The sequence below is a fragment of the Gymnoscopelus microlampas genome (assembly GCF_963454915.1).
Source record: "Gymnoscopelus microlampas genome assembly, chromosome: 3".
NCBI classification, from domain to species: domain Eukaryota; kingdom Metazoa; phylum Chordata; class Actinopteri; order Myctophiformes; family Myctophidae; genus Gymnoscopelus; species Gymnoscopelus microlampas.
In genome coordinates this window covers 2,172,192-2,190,482 of record NC_139940.1, presented here as the reverse complement: position 1 = coordinate 2,190,482, position 18,291 = coordinate 2,172,192, and the positions used below count along the sequence as shown (strand labels likewise).

The 18,291-nt window shown below is 43.0% G+C and overlaps 1 protein-coding gene across 3 annotated transcripts; it reads right to left on the bottom strand.

Moving 5' to 3' along the window:
• Positions 1–1,405: 1,405 nt before the first annotated feature.
• On the bottom strand, positions 1,406–16,901 carry hsc70 (heat shock cognate 70). Of its 3 annotated transcripts, XR_014600538.1 has the most exons (11): positions 16,734–16,901; positions 11,573–11,778; positions 10,643–10,848; positions 10,083–10,235; positions 9,020–9,351; positions 7,287–7,510; positions 6,268–6,470; positions 5,009–5,207; positions 3,743–3,975; positions 1,613–2,230; positions 1,406–1,519 (listed from the first exon to the last, which is right to left on the bottom strand). XR_014600538.1 is itself a non-coding variant. In XM_084053685.1 (10 exons), the coding sequence occupies exons 2-10, from the start codon at positions 11,775–11,777 to the stop codon at positions 2,018–2,020; spliced, it is 1,968 nt and encodes a 655-aa protein (XP_083909811.1). In that variant the 5' UTR covers position 11,778; positions 16,734–16,901; the 3' UTR covers positions 1,406–2,017. The 3 variants fall into 3 exon arrangements, 2 of the variants coding, with proteins under 2 accessions (XP_083909811.1, XP_083909812.1); XM_084053685.1 differs by having other exon boundaries at positions 1,406–2,230; XM_084053686.1 differs by lacking the exons at positions 11,573–11,778; positions 16,734–16,901 and adding an exon at positions 11,204–11,222 and having other exon boundaries at positions 1,406–2,230.
• Between the last annotated feature and the right edge of the window lie 1,390 nt (positions 16,902–18,291).

Here is an 18,291-nt window from a genome sequence, read left to right as displayed (position 1 = left end):
ACAGAGCAGACAGACAGACAGACAGACAGGCGGTGACCACAGACAGACAGACAGACAGACGGTGACCACAGACAGACAGACAGACAGACAGACAGACAGGCGGTGACCACAGAGCAGACAGACAGGCGGTGACCACAGAGCAGACAGACAGACAGACAGACAGACAGACAGACAGACAGACAGATGGTGACCACAGAGCAGACAAACAGACAGACAGACAGACAGACAGACAGAAGGTGACCACAGAGCAGGCAGGCAGACAGACAGACAGACAGACAGACAGACAGACAGACAGACAGACAGACAGAAGGTGACCACAGAGCAGACAGACAGACAGACAGACAGACAGACAGACAGAAGGTGACCACAGAGCAGACAGACAGACAGAGCAGGCAGACAGACAGACAGACAGACAGACAGACAGACAGACAGACAGACAGACAGACAGACAGACAGGCGGTGACCACAGACAGACAGACAGACAGACAGACAGACAGGCGGTGACCACAGACAGACAGACAGACAGACAGACAGACAGACAGACAGACAGACAGACAGGCGGTGACCACAGACAGACAGACGGACGGACGGACGGACGGACGGACGGACGGAAACAGGACATTATTTAGTCTGGAAGTGAAAGTCTTCTCTGATACAACACTGTAGTATAAATGCATTTACATGTTATATTACTGTGATTATTATACTGTAAATCAGCGATGCTGCAGAACACTTTGATAACATTTGAAATGTTTGACTTAAGTTTAACCACGTACTACTCTATACTTTAATCTGTCCTATAATGGAAACAGATATTCTGGTGACATACAGATGTGCCATTTCAAAACTTCAAATGTCCTGCCATCGCCAAGACAGTACATTTTCAGGGGATTCCCAGGGCAATAAGAGGGACAAAGAAGGGCATTTAAAATGCTGAATTATTTTGATGATCACTGCTTTCATGATGCTAATTAATTTGAGCAACTGGTCAAGGACCTCTTCAAATCACCTTTCGCCTCATAATGAGTCTGACACCTTCTTCAACACACATTCTTTTGTTCTCATGTATATGGATGTCTGTTGAAGGGAAAAACGGGGGTGTGTAGTGACAACTTCTTTTCAGGGGCAAAACAGTGCCTTTTTAAGGGCCGAACAGGGAGGAAAAAAAAATGCATTTTCAGGGCACTTTCAGGGAAAGAACAGTAACGTGTGAAGTTTTGAAGTGGCACATCTGTACTGGATCTATTTACGTAAATATGACATAAATGTAAGATGCTATAAAGTAACACTGTCGTTCAGTTGGGCCGTGGATGAAAAGGTGTGTTTACAGGGTGACCCTTTAGAACCACTGCTGTGACGATGCAGTAAAATCAACATACATGTAAGAAAGAGTCACACACAGGTATCAGAATCCCATGGTTATGATGTTTATTAAATACATGAGAGATGAAATGAGCTGGATTATGGAACCGTTTGCAGTGTCGACGTATCAACACATTCAGAAGACAATGACTATGAGCTTATGGGTGCGTTCGGAAATTGCGCACCGGAGCGCACTCGCCTATTAGTTTGTATTGGCCAGTGCGCTCAGTGCTGTATTTTCCGAACGCACCTAGCGTGTACAGTACAGCGCTTCTCTTAACGTAGTTACAAAGTGAGTTTATGTGTTCAGTACAGCGCTTCTCCTAACGTAGTTACAAAGTGCTTTACTGAACAGACCAGACTGAGACATTAACCTTGTGGGGGCGTGTTTTTCAACTGTTTTTTGAAAAATCATGAAAATGTTTGCAAATCTTTGAATATAGATTTATTTTTAACATGTTTAACTCAAATCTTTACTTCTAGGGGTCCCTGGAACAAAATATTTTGAGATGGGGGGTCCTTGACATTAAAAGGTTTGAGCACCACTGAGTAACATACGTTTTTCAGAAAACGTATGGATTAGGATGTAGATAACGTGTGGAATCGGCCTCAGGTGTGTGTTGTTCAGGGATCTGATGTAAAACATGGATGTCGTTTAGTCGACCTCCTCAATAGTCGGACCGGAGCCGGAGCCGCCTGGCATCCCTCCTCCCATGCCCCCGGGCATGCCGCCACCGGGCATGCCACCGGGCATGCCACCGGGCATGCCCCCGGGCATGCCGCCCGCCTGGTACAGCTTGGTGATGATGGGGTTGCAGACCTTCTCCAGGTCCTTCAGCTGGTGCTCATACTCCTCCTTCTCTGCAGTCTGAGAGAACACACAGTAATAAAGGGGAAGAAGTGAAGGACATTGTTTTTCAAAGAACAAAGAGGAACTTGGCTTCATAATATCTGGGTTTCGCAAGTGTAGCTGAGTAGCTCAGCCTGAAGCTCAAACAGTGTTATGTCCACAGGCTGTGACCTCGGGTGTGTGCGACTGTGCGTGCATGCGTGTGTGTGACATGCGTATGTACGTGCGCCTGTGTGTGTGTGCACGTGGTCCTATTACTGAAAAAAAAGTCTGTCTGAACACATGTCCACTGAGCCCAAGGGCCTAATATCTCCGCTAGCCAAAGGGGGAATTTATTTTGTTTGGTTTACCATGTGGGAGACCCGGGTTTGAATCTTGAGTGTTACAGTTACAGTTACAGTTGAATTGAATACCAAGGACCTCAATGGAAACAAGACCGCAAGGACTTTTTTGGACGGACCTTTTAGACTAAGTGTTTTTAACTGTTTTTACATTTCTGCCTAATGAATCAGTGTTCATTTTGACAGCAAATGTAGTTTTAGTCATAGTCTTTTGATTTAGTTTTAGTCATTTTAATTAAATTCCATTTAGTTTTAGTCATATTTTAGTCATCTGAAATGTCTAGTTTCAGAGTTGACTATAAGATTTTTGTCAGCTAAATAAAGCTATATATAGCACCTGATGAAGCCAACACGGCGAAACGCGTCGTGCGAATAAAGCTTAAAAAATGAAGCATTAACTGAGTCTGAGTCCATCGTCATTTGGAGTGTGCGGTTCCTTCCAAAGAGAAGCAGTGGGAAGGTTCCTTTCTTTTCTTCAGTGGACTACATCTACAGTTGATTTAGTGGACTACATCTACAGTTGATTTAGTGGACTACATCTACAGTTGATTTAGTGGACTACATCTACAGTTGATTTAGTGGACTACATCTACAGTTGATTTAGTGGACTACATCTACAGTTGATTTAGTGGACTACATCTACAGTTGATTTAGGGGACTACACCAGTTGATTTAGGGGACTACACCAGTTGATTTAGTGGACTACATCTACAGTTGATTTAGTGGACTACACCAGTTGATTTAGTGGACTACACCAGTTGATTTAGTGGACTACATCTACAGTTGATTTAGTGGACTACACCAGTTGATTTAGTGGACTACATCTACAGTTGATTTAGTGGACTACATCTACAGTTGATTTAGTGGACTACATCTACAGTTGATTTAGTGGACTACATCTACAGTTGATTTAGTGGACTACATCTACAGTTGATTTAGTGGACTACATCTACAGTTGATGTAGTCGACTAAAACGTATTTTGACGGTGCTTTGATGGCGTCTTAATGCCTGATTTATACTTAGTTGCAGACCGAAAACAGTCTCTCCCTAGCATGTCCGTCTAGTTTTTATTTGTTGTTTATAAATTGTCCATATATTTAGTCATAGTGTCAGAGATCATAGATCAGTTCTTATTCAGTCTAGTTTTAGGTAGTGGACAAAGGTAGTGGACACATGTTTGAGTGTTACCTGGTTCCTGTCCAGCCAGGCGATGACTTCGTTGCATTTGTCCAGGATGGTCTTCTTGTCCTCCGGGCTGATCTTGTCCTGCAGCTTCTCGTCTTCCACGGTGCTCTTCATGTTGAAGGCCATGGACTCCACAGAGTTCTTAGATGTTACCTTGTCCCTCTGGGCCTCGTCCTCCGCCTTGTACTGGTCAGCCTCCTGGACCATGCGCTCAATGTCCTCCTTAGACAGACGACCTGTAGGAGTTATTATCATTATTATTATTGTACGGGTCAGCTTCTTGCACCATGTGCTCTTACAGTATGTCCTCCTTGGACAGACACACTGGGGGAAGAGGACGATGCTCTCTCTCTCTCTCGTCTGCAACACACAGTATGACTGTGTCTTTCTTTTTAATCCCCAGAACCACAGATATTAGATGCAATACTGCCTCAGTGATTAAACATGGCTGAGCAATGAAACCTGTTTTAATTGTGTTTAATTTGTGCACCTATAGGATTCATGAACATTTCAGTTTGCGTTTTTTTGGGCTTGTTAATAATGTGTAGTTGATTTTTAGATTTTAGATTGTATTATTGTTTAAAGAGTCCTCAAACATGTGCATGTCAAATTATTATATTTCTCCGCTGTCTCCCATCTGAATTAAAAAAATATATATATTCCAAATATTATTTTACTACTTCTTTTCAAGATCTTTTTGAAAATAGCAGATCTACAAGCTCACAACGCGTCGCGAATGTGACGCGTTGTGAGCTTGCAGATCTGCTATTTTCAAATAGCCAATGTACTGTATAGGCTTAAAGTGCTCATGTAGCCTCGACGCTTCTTTTGGGCTTGTTTTCATAGAACTGGCTGCTTATTTCTCTCATAAAATCTGGCAACAGTACCATGACATCACACGTTTGCCGTTTCCTCCGTTGTAAACGTTTACATGGAGGCGGGACATGGACCGTGTACCTTTGTGAAGGTGAACTCATGTACCTTTGTGAAGGTGATCTCATGTACCTTTGTGAAGGTGAACTCATGTACCTTTGTGAAGGTGATCTCATGTACCTTTGTGAAGGTGATCTCATGTACCTTTGTGAAGGTGATCTTGTGTACCTTTGTGAAGCTGATCTCGTGTACCTTTGTGAAGGTGAACTCATGTACCTTTGTGAAGGTGAACTCATATACCTTTGTGAAGGTGAACTCATGTACCTTTGTGGTTTTGTTCTCATGTACCTTTGAGATGGTGATCTCATGTACCTTTGTGAAGGTGATCTCATGTACCTTTGTCGTTGGTGATGGTGATCTTGTTCTCCTTGCCGGTGCTCTTGTCGGCCGCGGTCACGTTGAGGATGCCGTTGGCGTCGATGTCAAAGGTCACCTCGATCTGCGGGACGCCCCTGGGCGCGGGGGGGATGCCTGTCAGGTCAAACTTACCCAGGATGTTGTTGTCCTTGGTCATGGCCCTCTCGCCCTCATACACCTGAGGGGAACAAGGTTCTTTATTGTTGTTACATCTTACAGGTACATTTAGTTCTGGCTCCTTGGACATTGCAGCAGAATAGCATCAGTGATAAACAACAGTACGATATGATAAAAAGACAAAGAAAGTAAAGCAAACATCTATTCATAACACAAGAAAGTGGCTACTGTGAAGCTTATTAAAAAACAGAGATGTTCGTTTCTTTGTTTCTAAACAAAATAAAGCTGTTTACTATGAGCGAGCCTCTTGGATCTCTCTCATATCACTGGTTTACATGAGCCCTCGCTCATGTAAACCAGTGATTTGAGACATCACAATCAGTCACGTCAACCTGACATCTTCCAGCTTTTTGGATGAGTACACCAGCCTGGATATCAGAGTACTGTATGTAGTGAAGTTTTTGGTGTGTTTGGTAGCAGAGGTGTCATTTCGGGAAAAAAAGATGTGGTTGGCAAAAAATAAATAAATACCACGTTCCATTTAGCTTTCCACTTTCCAGAATAGCGAAAATATTATTCGTTTTTTTCACACAGAACCAGAAGATAACGTGATCCACTTCCTGGTTAACTTATTACTTAAAAATCCTGTATCTCGGCTCCTGTGTTCTTTGACTACTTGAAAAGCTAAGAAAATGTAAAAATCGCTGGCAGTCTGGGCCTTATTTAGTTGTATATACTCTGGCAGTTAAAGAGTTAAGTAGGGATGTCATGTGGATAAATGTGGTTAATAAATGTATGGCTGAAGACAATAAAACACATTATCTATAACATGTGTCACATGTGGATTGAGATGCACTCCAGTGTCCATCTGAAATCCGATGAATCTGCAAACAATGTTCAGAATTGGAGAAAATATGCATAAAATGAATGAATATTAGGTTAAATGTGAACACCAGGGGGTTGGTAGTGTTGGTATGATGGTGTTTTTCTTGATGAGTAAATGTACTTACTGTAGTTACCTGGATGAGCACACCAGGCTGGTTATCAGAGTAGTAAATGTACTTAGTTACCTGGATGAGCACACCAGGTTGGTTATCAGAGTAGTAAATGTACTTAGTTACCTGGATGAGCACACCAGGCTGGTTATCAGAGTAGGTGGTAAAGGTCTGGGTCTGTTTGGTAGGGATGGTGGTGTTCCTCTTGATGAGGACGGTCATCACTCCTCCGGCCGTCTCGATGCCCAGAGACAGAGGAGTGACGTCCAGCAGCAGCAGGTCCTGGACGTTCTCAGACTTATCACCGGCCAAGATGGCCGCCTGCACCGCTGTAGGAAGACACAGTAGACTAGTGGTGATGCTAACGTTATGGCTTTGTGATCAGTGAGCAGTGTAGGGCAAGCTACTTTCATTTAATGACTAGTTATAGTTACTAGTTACTGCGACCAACAAACATTTGTTACTAACTTAGTTACTGCATTATAAACGTAATTGGTAACTGGGGAAAGTAACTTTTTTTCGCTTTTGCTTTGATATTAATGTATACGTTTTGGTGTTGCTGTGGCACAAGATTTTTTATTATTGCGCTCTTTTTCTCTCTCTTTTTCTCTCTAAGCACCTTAGCGTCTATAAGTATATCATGCACAGTATACATACATTGCTGCTATGCTCAGGCACCTTAGTTTGTCTCTTATCTCAGGTACTTTGTAAATATGTAGATAACTTGTTTTTGGCCTTCTATTGTTCTCTGTTGATCTCCTTCCCACTTAACCCCCTACCCCTCTTCTTTTTCTCTCTCCCCACTCTTCTTTCTACGGAATTTAACGTTGCGATGGGAGTGTTGTACAAAAACTAATTTCACCCACTTTTTTACCTTGTAAACCTGTGATGTGACAATAAACCTGATTCTGATTCTGACAGCACTTTCACTTATTGTAGCTCACCGATGAAAACTAGTAGTACACACTAGTAGTACACACTAGTAGTACACACTAGTAGTACACACAACAGACTCAACGGTTGGTGTAGGAGGCAGCACGTCTTCAACAACAATAAACCTTAATTAGTGTATATAGTTCTGCCTGCCTTCTAGACTGGAGCAGATCTATAATAAACATCAGATCTATAGTAACCATTCCTCCTACCGGCTCCGTAGGCCACAGCCTCATCAGGGTTGATGCTCTTGTTCAGATCGCGGCCGTTGAACAGGTCCTGCAGTAGTTTCTGTATCTTGGGGATGCGCGTGGACCCGCCCACCAGCACGATGTCGTGGATCTGGGCCTTGTCCATCTTGGCGTCCCTCAGGGACTTCTCCACGGGCTCCAGAGTTCCGCGGAACAGGTCGGCGTTCAGCTCCTCAAAGCGGGCCCTGATTGGTGGACGCAGGGTTAATATAGTTCACCAAAACAATACAACAAAACTAGAAGTGGAAAAAAAAATGTTAGTTAAAGGTAGGGTAAGGCATATCTTTTTAAATGTTTAAAGTTGTTCTGTGCAAATTTCCAAAAAACAACTTTTAGCAGCCTCTGCTGGTCATTACCGTCACTGCAGGCCGTTTCTTTATTACTGCGTCACCCAGAATTCCATTCGTTTTCACCGGAAGACGGAAGTGTTTCAAAAAGCTTTCTTTTAATTGTTTTATACGATCTGTGGATCGTTTCTCTTAGCCAGTGGAGCATTAGTTACCGTGAGCTGTGTTTTCTTGTTCTGTTTTTTTTCGTTCTTCAAATCATACAATCTCTTAAAATCAGCGTGAGTTTCCTTTTGTTATTAGCGCGGTAGTTCCTGGCCAAACAGGAAACCGGCGCGGTAGTTCCTGGCCAAACAGGAACCTGGTGCATTTCCGCTTCCATTTTCCGGCCAGGTGACGTCATTTTCGAGGGAAAGTCATGCTCGACAGCGTTCAATAGAAAATATATAAATAAAAGGCTTTCGGGGGTGAAATTCATGGAGTGGGTGTTGTGAAACATTTGCCACTCACAAAAGATATACAATTTAACTTTAGTTTTACTGAAAACGTTACCTAGTATTACTTTAAAGGTTAAAGCACTGTATTGTCTCTCCAGCTCTTTAAATAAACAGAAAATACATTTTCAGGTGGGTTGCAAAATTTCAGCCAATCAGGACAGAGTACCGATTTATCAGCTTAATTATTTTATAGTGTTCCAGTTCTAATTGTGTCTGCTCATTTCTTTGTGTCATCACTTCCAATTCCACTTGTTTAATCTGTATCTGTTTACTAAAGAGCGGGAGAAACATGGAGACTCATGTTACTGAACAAATACTCTACAGTATATTAATGAGAACTATCACAATATAGAGCTATTTAACACTTATTTTAACCAAAGAAAATCCTTACCCTACCTTTAACTGAAATAAAAATACGAGGCAAAAAAAACCCCGAGGCTTTACACGTTTGTTTTACTAAAGTTTACGAAACTAACAGAAACTAACAAATCTAAGAAAATGTAATTTGTCTAAAATATAAAACTATTTAGGTGGATATGAAATCTATCTTCCATTTGTTTAACTGTGCCAGTTTTAACTGTGAATACTTTTTTAATCTCTCCTGACAAATACCTAATATTACCCCCCCAAAAAAACGAAACCAGCAAACCACTTTAAAACACGAAACTAAAATAAAAGTCAAAAAAGAAAAATGAATGAAAACTAAGTATATACTAACCTAGTGATGGAGGTGTAGATGTCGGCTCCCTCGTACAGAGAGTCTAGACTAAGTATATACTAACCTAGTGATGGAGGTGTAGAAGTCGGCCCCCTCGTACAGAGAGTCTAGACTAAGTATATACTAACCTAGTGATGGAGGTGTAGATGTCGGCTCCCTCGTACAGAGAGTCTAGACTAAGTATATACTAACCTAGTGATGGAGGTGTAGAAGTCGGATCCCTCGTACAGAGAGTCGATCTCGATGCTGGCCTGCGTGCTGCTGGACAGCGTGCGCTTGGCGCGCTCGCAGGCCGTGCGCAGGCGCCGCACGGCGCGCTTGTTGCCCATGATGTCCTTCTTGAACTTGCGCTTGAACTCGGCGATGAAGTGGTTGACCATGCGGTTGTCGAAGTCCTCCCCGCCCAGGTGGGTGTCGCCCGCTGTCGACTTGACCTCGAAGATGCCGTCCTCGATGGTCAGGATGGACACGTCGAAAGTGCCGCCGCCGAGGTCGAAGATGAGGACGTTGCGCTCACCGCCAACCTGGAGCGTGTGAGAGAGAGAGAGTCGGGAACACCAAACAGAATGCGATACACTTACCACAGACTCTATGGATTCTAACAGCTGCACCCAGTAAATGAATGGTTGCTTAAAATGACGGGCATTAATAGGAGAACATTTGGCGAAAGTATGGTTACAAAAATGGTTCTTCTTTGGCATCACTCTGAAGAACCAGTTTCAGTTGTGTAGCGTAAACCTTCTTGTCGGCGTCATCCCTATGTTCCCCGGGTTCTATGTTCCCCACTTACTTTAGGGTTTTATACTCTGAGGTTGTTTACAAAAATTTAGGTGGCAGCTACTGAAGAAAAACATTTTTTTTGTGTATACAATATACCAAGTTTTTTTATGCACATGTACCTTTGATGATGCTCTTTTTATTCTCGTTTTGCTTTCTTTTCTTTAAATCTTTTTATGTTTTCTATCATTATTCTATTGTTTTTATTACCTATGCTGCTGCATTGTCTGAAGGAAGCCAAACCAAAATAAGTTTTACTCTTATGTACCTGTACACAAGATGTAAACAATAAAGTACAACCTTGAACCTTCAACCTTGTTAGTGTTAGGGTTAGGTAAGCGGGGAACATAGAACCCGCTGAACATATAACCTGGGGAACATATAACCCGCGGAACCTAGAACCCGGGGAACATAGCTCCCATAGTGTATACTTTCTTAGCGTGTACCTTCATGTCTAAGCCGTGTAAGTATGGAATACCTTCTTATCTAAGCCGTATGCGATGGCGGCGGCTGTGGGCTCATTGATGATGCGCAGAACGTTGAGTCCAGCGATGGTTCCAGCATCTTTGGTGGCCTGGCGCTGGGAGTCGTTGAAGTAAGCTGGAACTGTGACCACAGCGTTGTTCACTGCCTGTTGACATACACAATACATACATGTATAGAATAAATACAGAATACACAATGAAACACGTTAGATTGAACAAACAGTGTGACTGCAAATGAGGAACGTGCAGAAAGGAGTGGTTCTCAAACTTTTCTTGTCAAGGACAATTTAGAGCAGGGGTCTTCAACAGGGGGTCCTCAGAGCTACTAAAGGGGGACCGCCAATTCTTTGTGTGATAGGATTTAGTTATTTTACATTAACCACCTAGAACCCTAGAAGTAAACTAGGATCACAGGTAAAAAATGAACCTATCATCACTCTAAACAATATAATATCAACATAATAATATGTACATTGAAACTTGAGGATAGCAGGTGAACCAGGACCCTAGCATCAGTCTAAACAAGGTTGCGGAGGTGGGACTCAGACGGTACCTTGCCCAGGTAGGCCTCAGAGATCTCCTTCATCTTGGTGAGGACCATGGAGGAGACCTCCTCGGGGAAGAAGCTCTTCATCTCCCCCTTGTACTCCACCTCCATCTTGGGTTTCCCGCCGTCGCTCACCACAGTGAAGGGCCAGTGCTTCATGTCCGACTGGACCACAGGGTCATCGAACTTACGACCTATCAGACGCTTAGCATCTGGGAGAGAGTCACAGACAAATACCGTTGTCCAAAACCGTTCCTTTTGTATTATTTTAAAACAAGAACAAAATTACACAGTCATAATTTATACCAGCTTGCGGCAAGCTAAACCCCATAATAGGTTTGTAATAAAAAACTGCTGGTAAAACATTTAAAACTTGTGAAAATAGCCTACAACAATGTAGGATGTACAAAATAGCCAATAGCTATATCTGCTATTTCACTACTTTGTGTGACATTCTTGTACGATGAAGTCAGTCATTAATTTATGGGATTTCTTTTTTAGATATTAGGTCAGTGACGATATACAATTTACACAGTGTTGGTAGGGTTCATAGGGTTACATTCTTACCAAACACAGTGTTGGTAGGGTTCATAGGGTTACATTCTTACCAAACACAGTGTTGGTAGGGTTCATATGGTTACATTCTTACCAAACACAGTGTTGGTAGGGTTCATATGGTTACATTCTTACCAAACACAGTGTTGGTAGGGTTCATATGGTTAAATTCTTACCAAACACAGTGTTGGTAGGGTTCATATGGTTACATTCTTACCAAACACAGTGTTGGTAGGGTTCATATGGTTACATTCTTACCAAACACAGTGTTGGTAGGGTTCATATGGTTACATTCTTACCAAACACAGTGTTGGTAGGGTTCATAGGGTTAAATTCTTACCAAACACAGTGTTGGTAGGGTTCATATGGTTACATTCTTACCAAACACAGTGTTGGTAGGGTTCATGGCCACCTGGTTCTTGGCCGCGTCGCCGATCAGCCTCTCGGAGTCGGTGAACGCCACGTAGCTGGGCGTGGTGCGGTTGCCCTGGTCGTTGGCGATGATCTCCACCTTGCCATGCTGGAAGATGCCCACACAGGAGTATGTGGTGCCCAGGTCGATGCCCACCGCCGGTCCTTTAGACATCCTGCACCACAAACAGACAACCGTTAATTATACATTCATTTAGACATAATGAGTCGTTTAGCACGGTGGTGCTTAACCCATTGATACCTGGAACTGTCTCCTTTTTAGATTTGAGCTAAAAAGCATTATTTTACACTTTGGGCTATTCAAAAATCGTGAAAATGTGTGCAAATCTTCTGAATATATATATTTTTAAAGCTAACATTTTTAACTCAAATCTTTGCTTCTGGGGGGTCCTTGGAACAAAATATTTTGATGGGGGTCCGCGGCCAAATACCTATAATTTTGCGGGTCCTTGACGTGAAAAAGATTGAGCACCACTGATATAGAAACATACGTTTTTTCAGAATACTGTTGAGATTTAGGAGACATGTAGAATCGGCTTCAGGTCTCAATGGGTTAAAAGCGTTGGCGGCCCACCCATCGGAAGCATGGACACATGGGTGGGCCGTGTGCGTTTTCAGAGCACGTTATGATCAGTCCATGGGATGGCGTGGTTGGATTGCGTTGGACCAACGGTACCAACTTTTAGCCTGTGCTTTGATTGCTGCGATGAGAACTCACCTTTCAAGGTTTTAAAGAAAAATAATACTGTGACTTTTGTTTTTACATAATGTTACATTATCATTGAAATCTCAATCCTAATTATTTGGCGGCCCTCTTGCAGTACCCTCATGGCCCACAAGCAAACGATGCGTTATTTTTGTGGAAGTCAAAGAGTTAATAGTTGTTGTAACTGTTGTAACTGTCACAGCGCCCTCTGCTATTTTTTACTTGTTCATTTGGCTCTGGGAGGAGCTCAACGAAGCACCCGTGTGCAAGGAAACCGGGGTTTTGGTCTGCCTTCAGCCTTTCACTTCCGGTGGTGCGACCTATGTTTTCATTCCCACTAACAATATTTCTACACAGAACACTAACACCACTTCTCCCAGAGAACATGGATGGTTTTGGTCATAAGCCCACTTGTTTCTATGATGAAAGAGCAAGTTAAAATGTTACTAACTTTCCGCGGTCTTGTCGGCTTCGAGGACGCTATTGTTAAATGAGTTTCGGTTCGTTCCTAGTGGGGAAGGAACGGCACACACGTAAATACCGCCCACTACATTTGATTGGGTAAAGCGCGGCCTGCTTCCTGATCTGAAAGCACGCCCACTTTGTAACCAATGCGCACGGGTTGTCAACACGGCCACCGACAGATTCAAACGCAGAGCAGAATCTGTTCTTGAGAGATTATTTTGTAGATGTAATATCTGATCTTAGATCTTATAAACGTTTGGTTTGTTATTAATAAGACCTAATAATAGAGTCCAAGGGGTGTGCGTGTGCACAGTGGCGTGCAGAGACATTTTGAGGGGCAGGTGCTCAAGTAAATTATACTTTTTTTTGTTTACTTGGTCTGCTCTTTTTTCCTTCTACACCTATACCTCTTTGCCAAAAATAGCCGATCTACAAGCCCACAACGCCTCGCAGCGCGAGGCGTTGTGGGCTTGTAGATCTGCTATTTTTGGCTAAAGTTCTCCTCAGAAAAGGGATGCTAGGTTTCGAGTGGTTATGTTAAAAAGAAAAATCATATTGCATAACGATTTGGCGGACCCCCTGTAGTAACTCTGAGGACCCCCCTGGGGGTCCCGGACCCCCTGTTGAAGACCCCTGCTGTAAACTGAAAAAAAAATAATCTTTTTTTTCCCAAAAGGGCACTTCTGGTCAAGAGGGCAAAGGGCAGGTGCTCTAGCACCACCTAGAGTCTATCTGTGCACGTCCCTGCGTGTGCGTGTGCGCGTGCGTGTGTGTGTGTGTGTGTGTGTGTGTGACTGTGTGTGTGCGACTGTGCACGCGTGTTGAGAGGGGGGTAAGTAGTACTCTAAGCAGCACACATGCAGTGAAACACGTGTCTGTGGTTCTTGTTGAGACGTTGGAGGCTCAGCTGTTCCCCCGGATGTTCTGGAACGATCCGGGACGGCACGGGGACAACCGTGGCGCGCTGAGGCTGCTGCTGCTGCCACCTGCTCCGCCTCAGAGGCCCTCCCACCACCCGACACGTGACACTCCATGCCACGCCCAAAGACAAGACAAGACAGGCTGACTGAAAGCCTCCTTCAGAAGCAGTGGTGGAAAAAGTACTCAAATGTTTTACTTGAGTAAAAGTATCAATACTGCAAAGTAGAAGTACTCTAGTTACAAGTAAAAGTCATGAATGCAAAATTGACGTGAGTAACAGTACAAAAGTATTGGTACCAAAATGTACTTAGAGTACCAAAAGTAAAAGTATTAAATGTTTGAAAATAGCAGATCTACAAGCTCACAACGCGTCGCTTGTAGATCGGCTATTTTCAAACAGCCTAGGTATAAAATAGGCCTAAAGTGGTTAATGTATGTAGATAATGGAGTAAAATAGTGGAGTAAAAGTACAATATTTGCCTCTGAGGTGTAGTGGAGTAGAAAATTGTACTTAAAGTACATTACTTGAGTAAATGTACTTAGTTACTGTCCACCACGTGTCTGACTGAAGCCTCGTTCAGAAGCATAGCGCTGCAGTGTGACGGCCTGGCTAATGAAATGTCATGGAGGCCATGATGATGATGATAATCACTGCCTGCAGCTGGCCTTTGGTCATCTGCTATAAACATCATCCCTGTTGGTCTGTTTGAACCCATTGAGGCTTCGTCCACACGTACACGGGTATTTTCATAAACGCAGATATTTCGTTTTCGTTTTTGAAAACCTCCGCGTCTACACGGCCCTGTTTAAAAAAATCTCTCTGTCCACACGACAACGGCTAAACGTTAACGGCTAAATGCAAAAACTCTGTTTACCGTGTCCACACGGGAACACATAGCCGGAGTTTTTAAAAATCTACACTGTGGCAGGAGTTTTCCAAAAGATGCGTTTACATGGAGCAAAAACGCGTTTGCGTGTGGACGAACCCCCCAAAACGCATATAAAAAGCTACGTTTATGAAAATACCCGTGTACGTGTGGACGAAGCCTGAGACCGGGAACGCATCTGCGTCACTTGAGATTTCTTTGGGCTATTCACAAAAATAGCAGATCTACAAGCTCATGGCGCGGCAAAAGTTTGGGCCCCCCCCCCCCAAGGTTGGTGCCGGTCCGGTGCAGGGCTGGGTGTTTTTCTTTTTTCTTACTTAAGTGAAACACTTGAGTACTTTTTCCATCACTGCACAGTTCCAGAGGAACACTGTTGGTGTCTTCAGACACAGAAATGACGCACGGGAGAAAGCGTGTCCAATGAAAGCTGAAGGAACCGTGTGTTTGTTCTGACATAACGGACATTATTCCCCTGAGGCCGGTCAGCCATACATATGACCGCATGGGGGGTGGCAAATCTTTTTACACTTTCTAAATTTGAATACGGCCATGCATTGTTTTTGTAATTTGAACTTTATTTAAAGGGATAGTTCACAAAAAAATACACCCCATGGAGACTTGAATTCATGGATATTTTTAGTTTTTGTCACATTCCTAAGACAATAATTTGATGACCAGTGGACCGGTAGGCAGCGGTTTTCGGTAGGAGACACAAAGAGCTGCCGGTCATCAAATTATTGGCTTAGAAATGCGACGATGAAAAAACAAAAAAATATCCATGAATTCAAGTCTACATGGGGTGACTAATCGATTGGGAAAAATGAATTTTGAGGGTGAACTAAACCTTTAACTCGGTGCCAACAAAATAAAAATAATAATTTCATACTGTGCCAGCAATTTTTCAATGTCCTTTTTCAAATAGTCACAGAATATTTATCTCCAGTATAATGGATCCCCTGATGGCTGCTAATCACTGAGGGTTTCACTGTGTGGTTTCACAAATGTCAACGAGGTCATTGGACCTACAGTAGTTGACATTAATTGTCTGCCTTTTGAAAATAACATAATAACATTGAAAAATACATAGTAAAAAAAGTGCTCAGGAGCCGAGATACAGCCTTTTTCAGTAATAAGTTAAACAAGAAGTGAATGGAGCAGCAAATCTTCAAATGATGATATCTTGGGTTCTGAATTTTTTTTCCAAAAACACGTCATTGGCATGTTGCGCCATTGCGGTAAAACATGTGAAATGAAACACGCCAATGGCACTCAATGAGTTAACTTAAGTATAAATTGGACTGAGCATTGTGTAGTATAGACTCTGTACTGTGACTCTATACTATAGAGTCACAGTACATGAGGGGGGGGGGGGGTGAGTAGTGACTTACGGCATGCATTAATCGTGTCACATGATCATGTGACACGATGGCAGCAGTTTGTTCAAAGCAGCAAGCAGACGGCAGACACACTCTTATCTGTGGTTCTCTGTAACTCTGAGAGTGTACACATGGACCCAAAATGGACCCTTACAGGCCTGTAACTCTGAGAGTGTACTGTACAAATAAACTGAACTCGGTGTACAGATGGAACCAAATGGACCCTTACGGGTCCATTTGGTTCCATCTGTACACCTGAGTTCACAGAGTGTACACAGAGTTCCATATGTACACCTGAGTTCACGAGGTCCTTGAATAGGGGTGGGACGATATATCGATATCGCGATACTTCCTCCCGCGATAAATAATCGATATACTGCCAAAAAATAACGATATATATATATATTTTTTTTTAATGTTTTTTTTTCCGACTCTGTATTTGTGTGATGATGATTTTGAACTGTTTGGTGCTATTTTATGTGTTTATGAATTGAATACAAGGACTATCGTGATATATATCGTTGGTGAAATTTCATGCAATATATCGTGACATCGCAATATATCGCACACCGTGATATTGTCGTTATCGAGGGCCTAATATTGCCACTGATATCGTATCGTGAGATACCCATATTGTCCCACCCCTATCCTCGAAATGACATAAGTTTGAGGACCATGCACCGCTGGACGACATACATGAAGAAGCCAGGCTGGGTTGCAATGCTTCCCACAAAACACACCCCGAACATGGTTACCTTGAAGACTGTAGGTTTTAACAGAGTCAAAAGGCTGGTTTGTTTGTAATGGGCCAAAGTCCCACTGCAACTGGCTGGCTGGCTGGTCCTGGTCCTGGTCCTGGTCCTGGTCCCCTCTCCTTACTCTTCTCCTCACAGACGGACAGACAGACGGACTGAGAGGCAGAGGGACGTGTCTCCCAGGCGTATATAGACACAGAATGTCCCCGTCCACATTCCAACATGGAGTCAGGTGACACGGCCGGCCGTCTTCCACACAGAGAAGCTTCTAGGCCTCTGCGTCTTCTGGCCCTGCAGGGAAATGACCGGCAGTGTCTGAGCTGTTAGTGTTCTCAACCACTTACAAGCTGCTTTTAGCCTTAGATGCATTTCCAAGAGTCAGGAGCAGACTGAACTAAAACCAACATTTCATTGCCTTTTTGCTGTGCTATGCATACGCGAATACTAATGAAGTACTCTAATCACTGCCTGATTAGAGTACTTCATTAGTATTTGCGTCGTTGAGTTAATGTGTGAATTCCGTCGCAGCCATTACTTATCACCTCAAGAACAATAGCTACACACATGATAAGCCATCAACTCAGAGTTAACCCACATCCTTGCTGCCCCCCAGCCACTCCTGGGCAGTAGTAGCGTATCAGACCGTATCAACTTATCAGATACGCTGTTTTGTGTATACAGCGCACCACGGTAGAACACATCACTGTGTGTGTGTGTGTGTGTGTGTGTGTGTGTGTGTGTGTGTGTGTGTGTGTGTGTGTGTGTGTGTGTGTGTGTGTGTGTGTGTGTGTGTGTGTGTGTGTGTGTGTGTGTGTGTGTGTGTGTGTGTGTGTGTGTGTGTGTGTGTGTGTGTGTGTTTGGGCTGAAGCCGAAGCTTGTTACAGTATGCCTTACCTTATTAATATTCAAATTAAAGTAATTGTCACAAAAGAATGACTTTCATGTCAAGGACCTCCAAAATGACATGTATTTGGCCGCGGACCCCCATCTGAAAATAGTTAGTTCCAGGAACCCCCCAGCTCATAGCGCGGCACTCGGTTCCCCGCTATGAGCTTGTAGATCTGCTATTTTTGAATAGCCAAAGTATAGAATAATAGTTTAAGTGTTTACACAGATGCGTTCCTGGTTTTAATGGGATAAGGGTTGGGGTACATATGTTTTTTATTAATAATAACTAGTGACTGAAATGTACAAATACATTACAGTGTAAAATGTCCATGTGATGTTCCCTACACTGTACTGTACTGTACTGTACTGTACTGTACTGTTACTGTACTGTACTGTACTGTACTGTACTGTACTGTTACTGTACTGTACTGTACTGTACTCTACTCTACTCTACTCTACTGTACTGTACTGTACTGTACTGTACTGTTACTGTACTGTACTGTACTGTACTGTACTGTACTGTACTGTACTGTACTGTACTGTACTGTATATACAGCAGCTGTTTCAGTGAAAGCATGAACACAACGCACACAGATGTCTCTTTCTTTAATTAGTTTAATGTATTCACATGGATAGTGTTGATATGAGCAGGTGGTTTCTATGACGACAT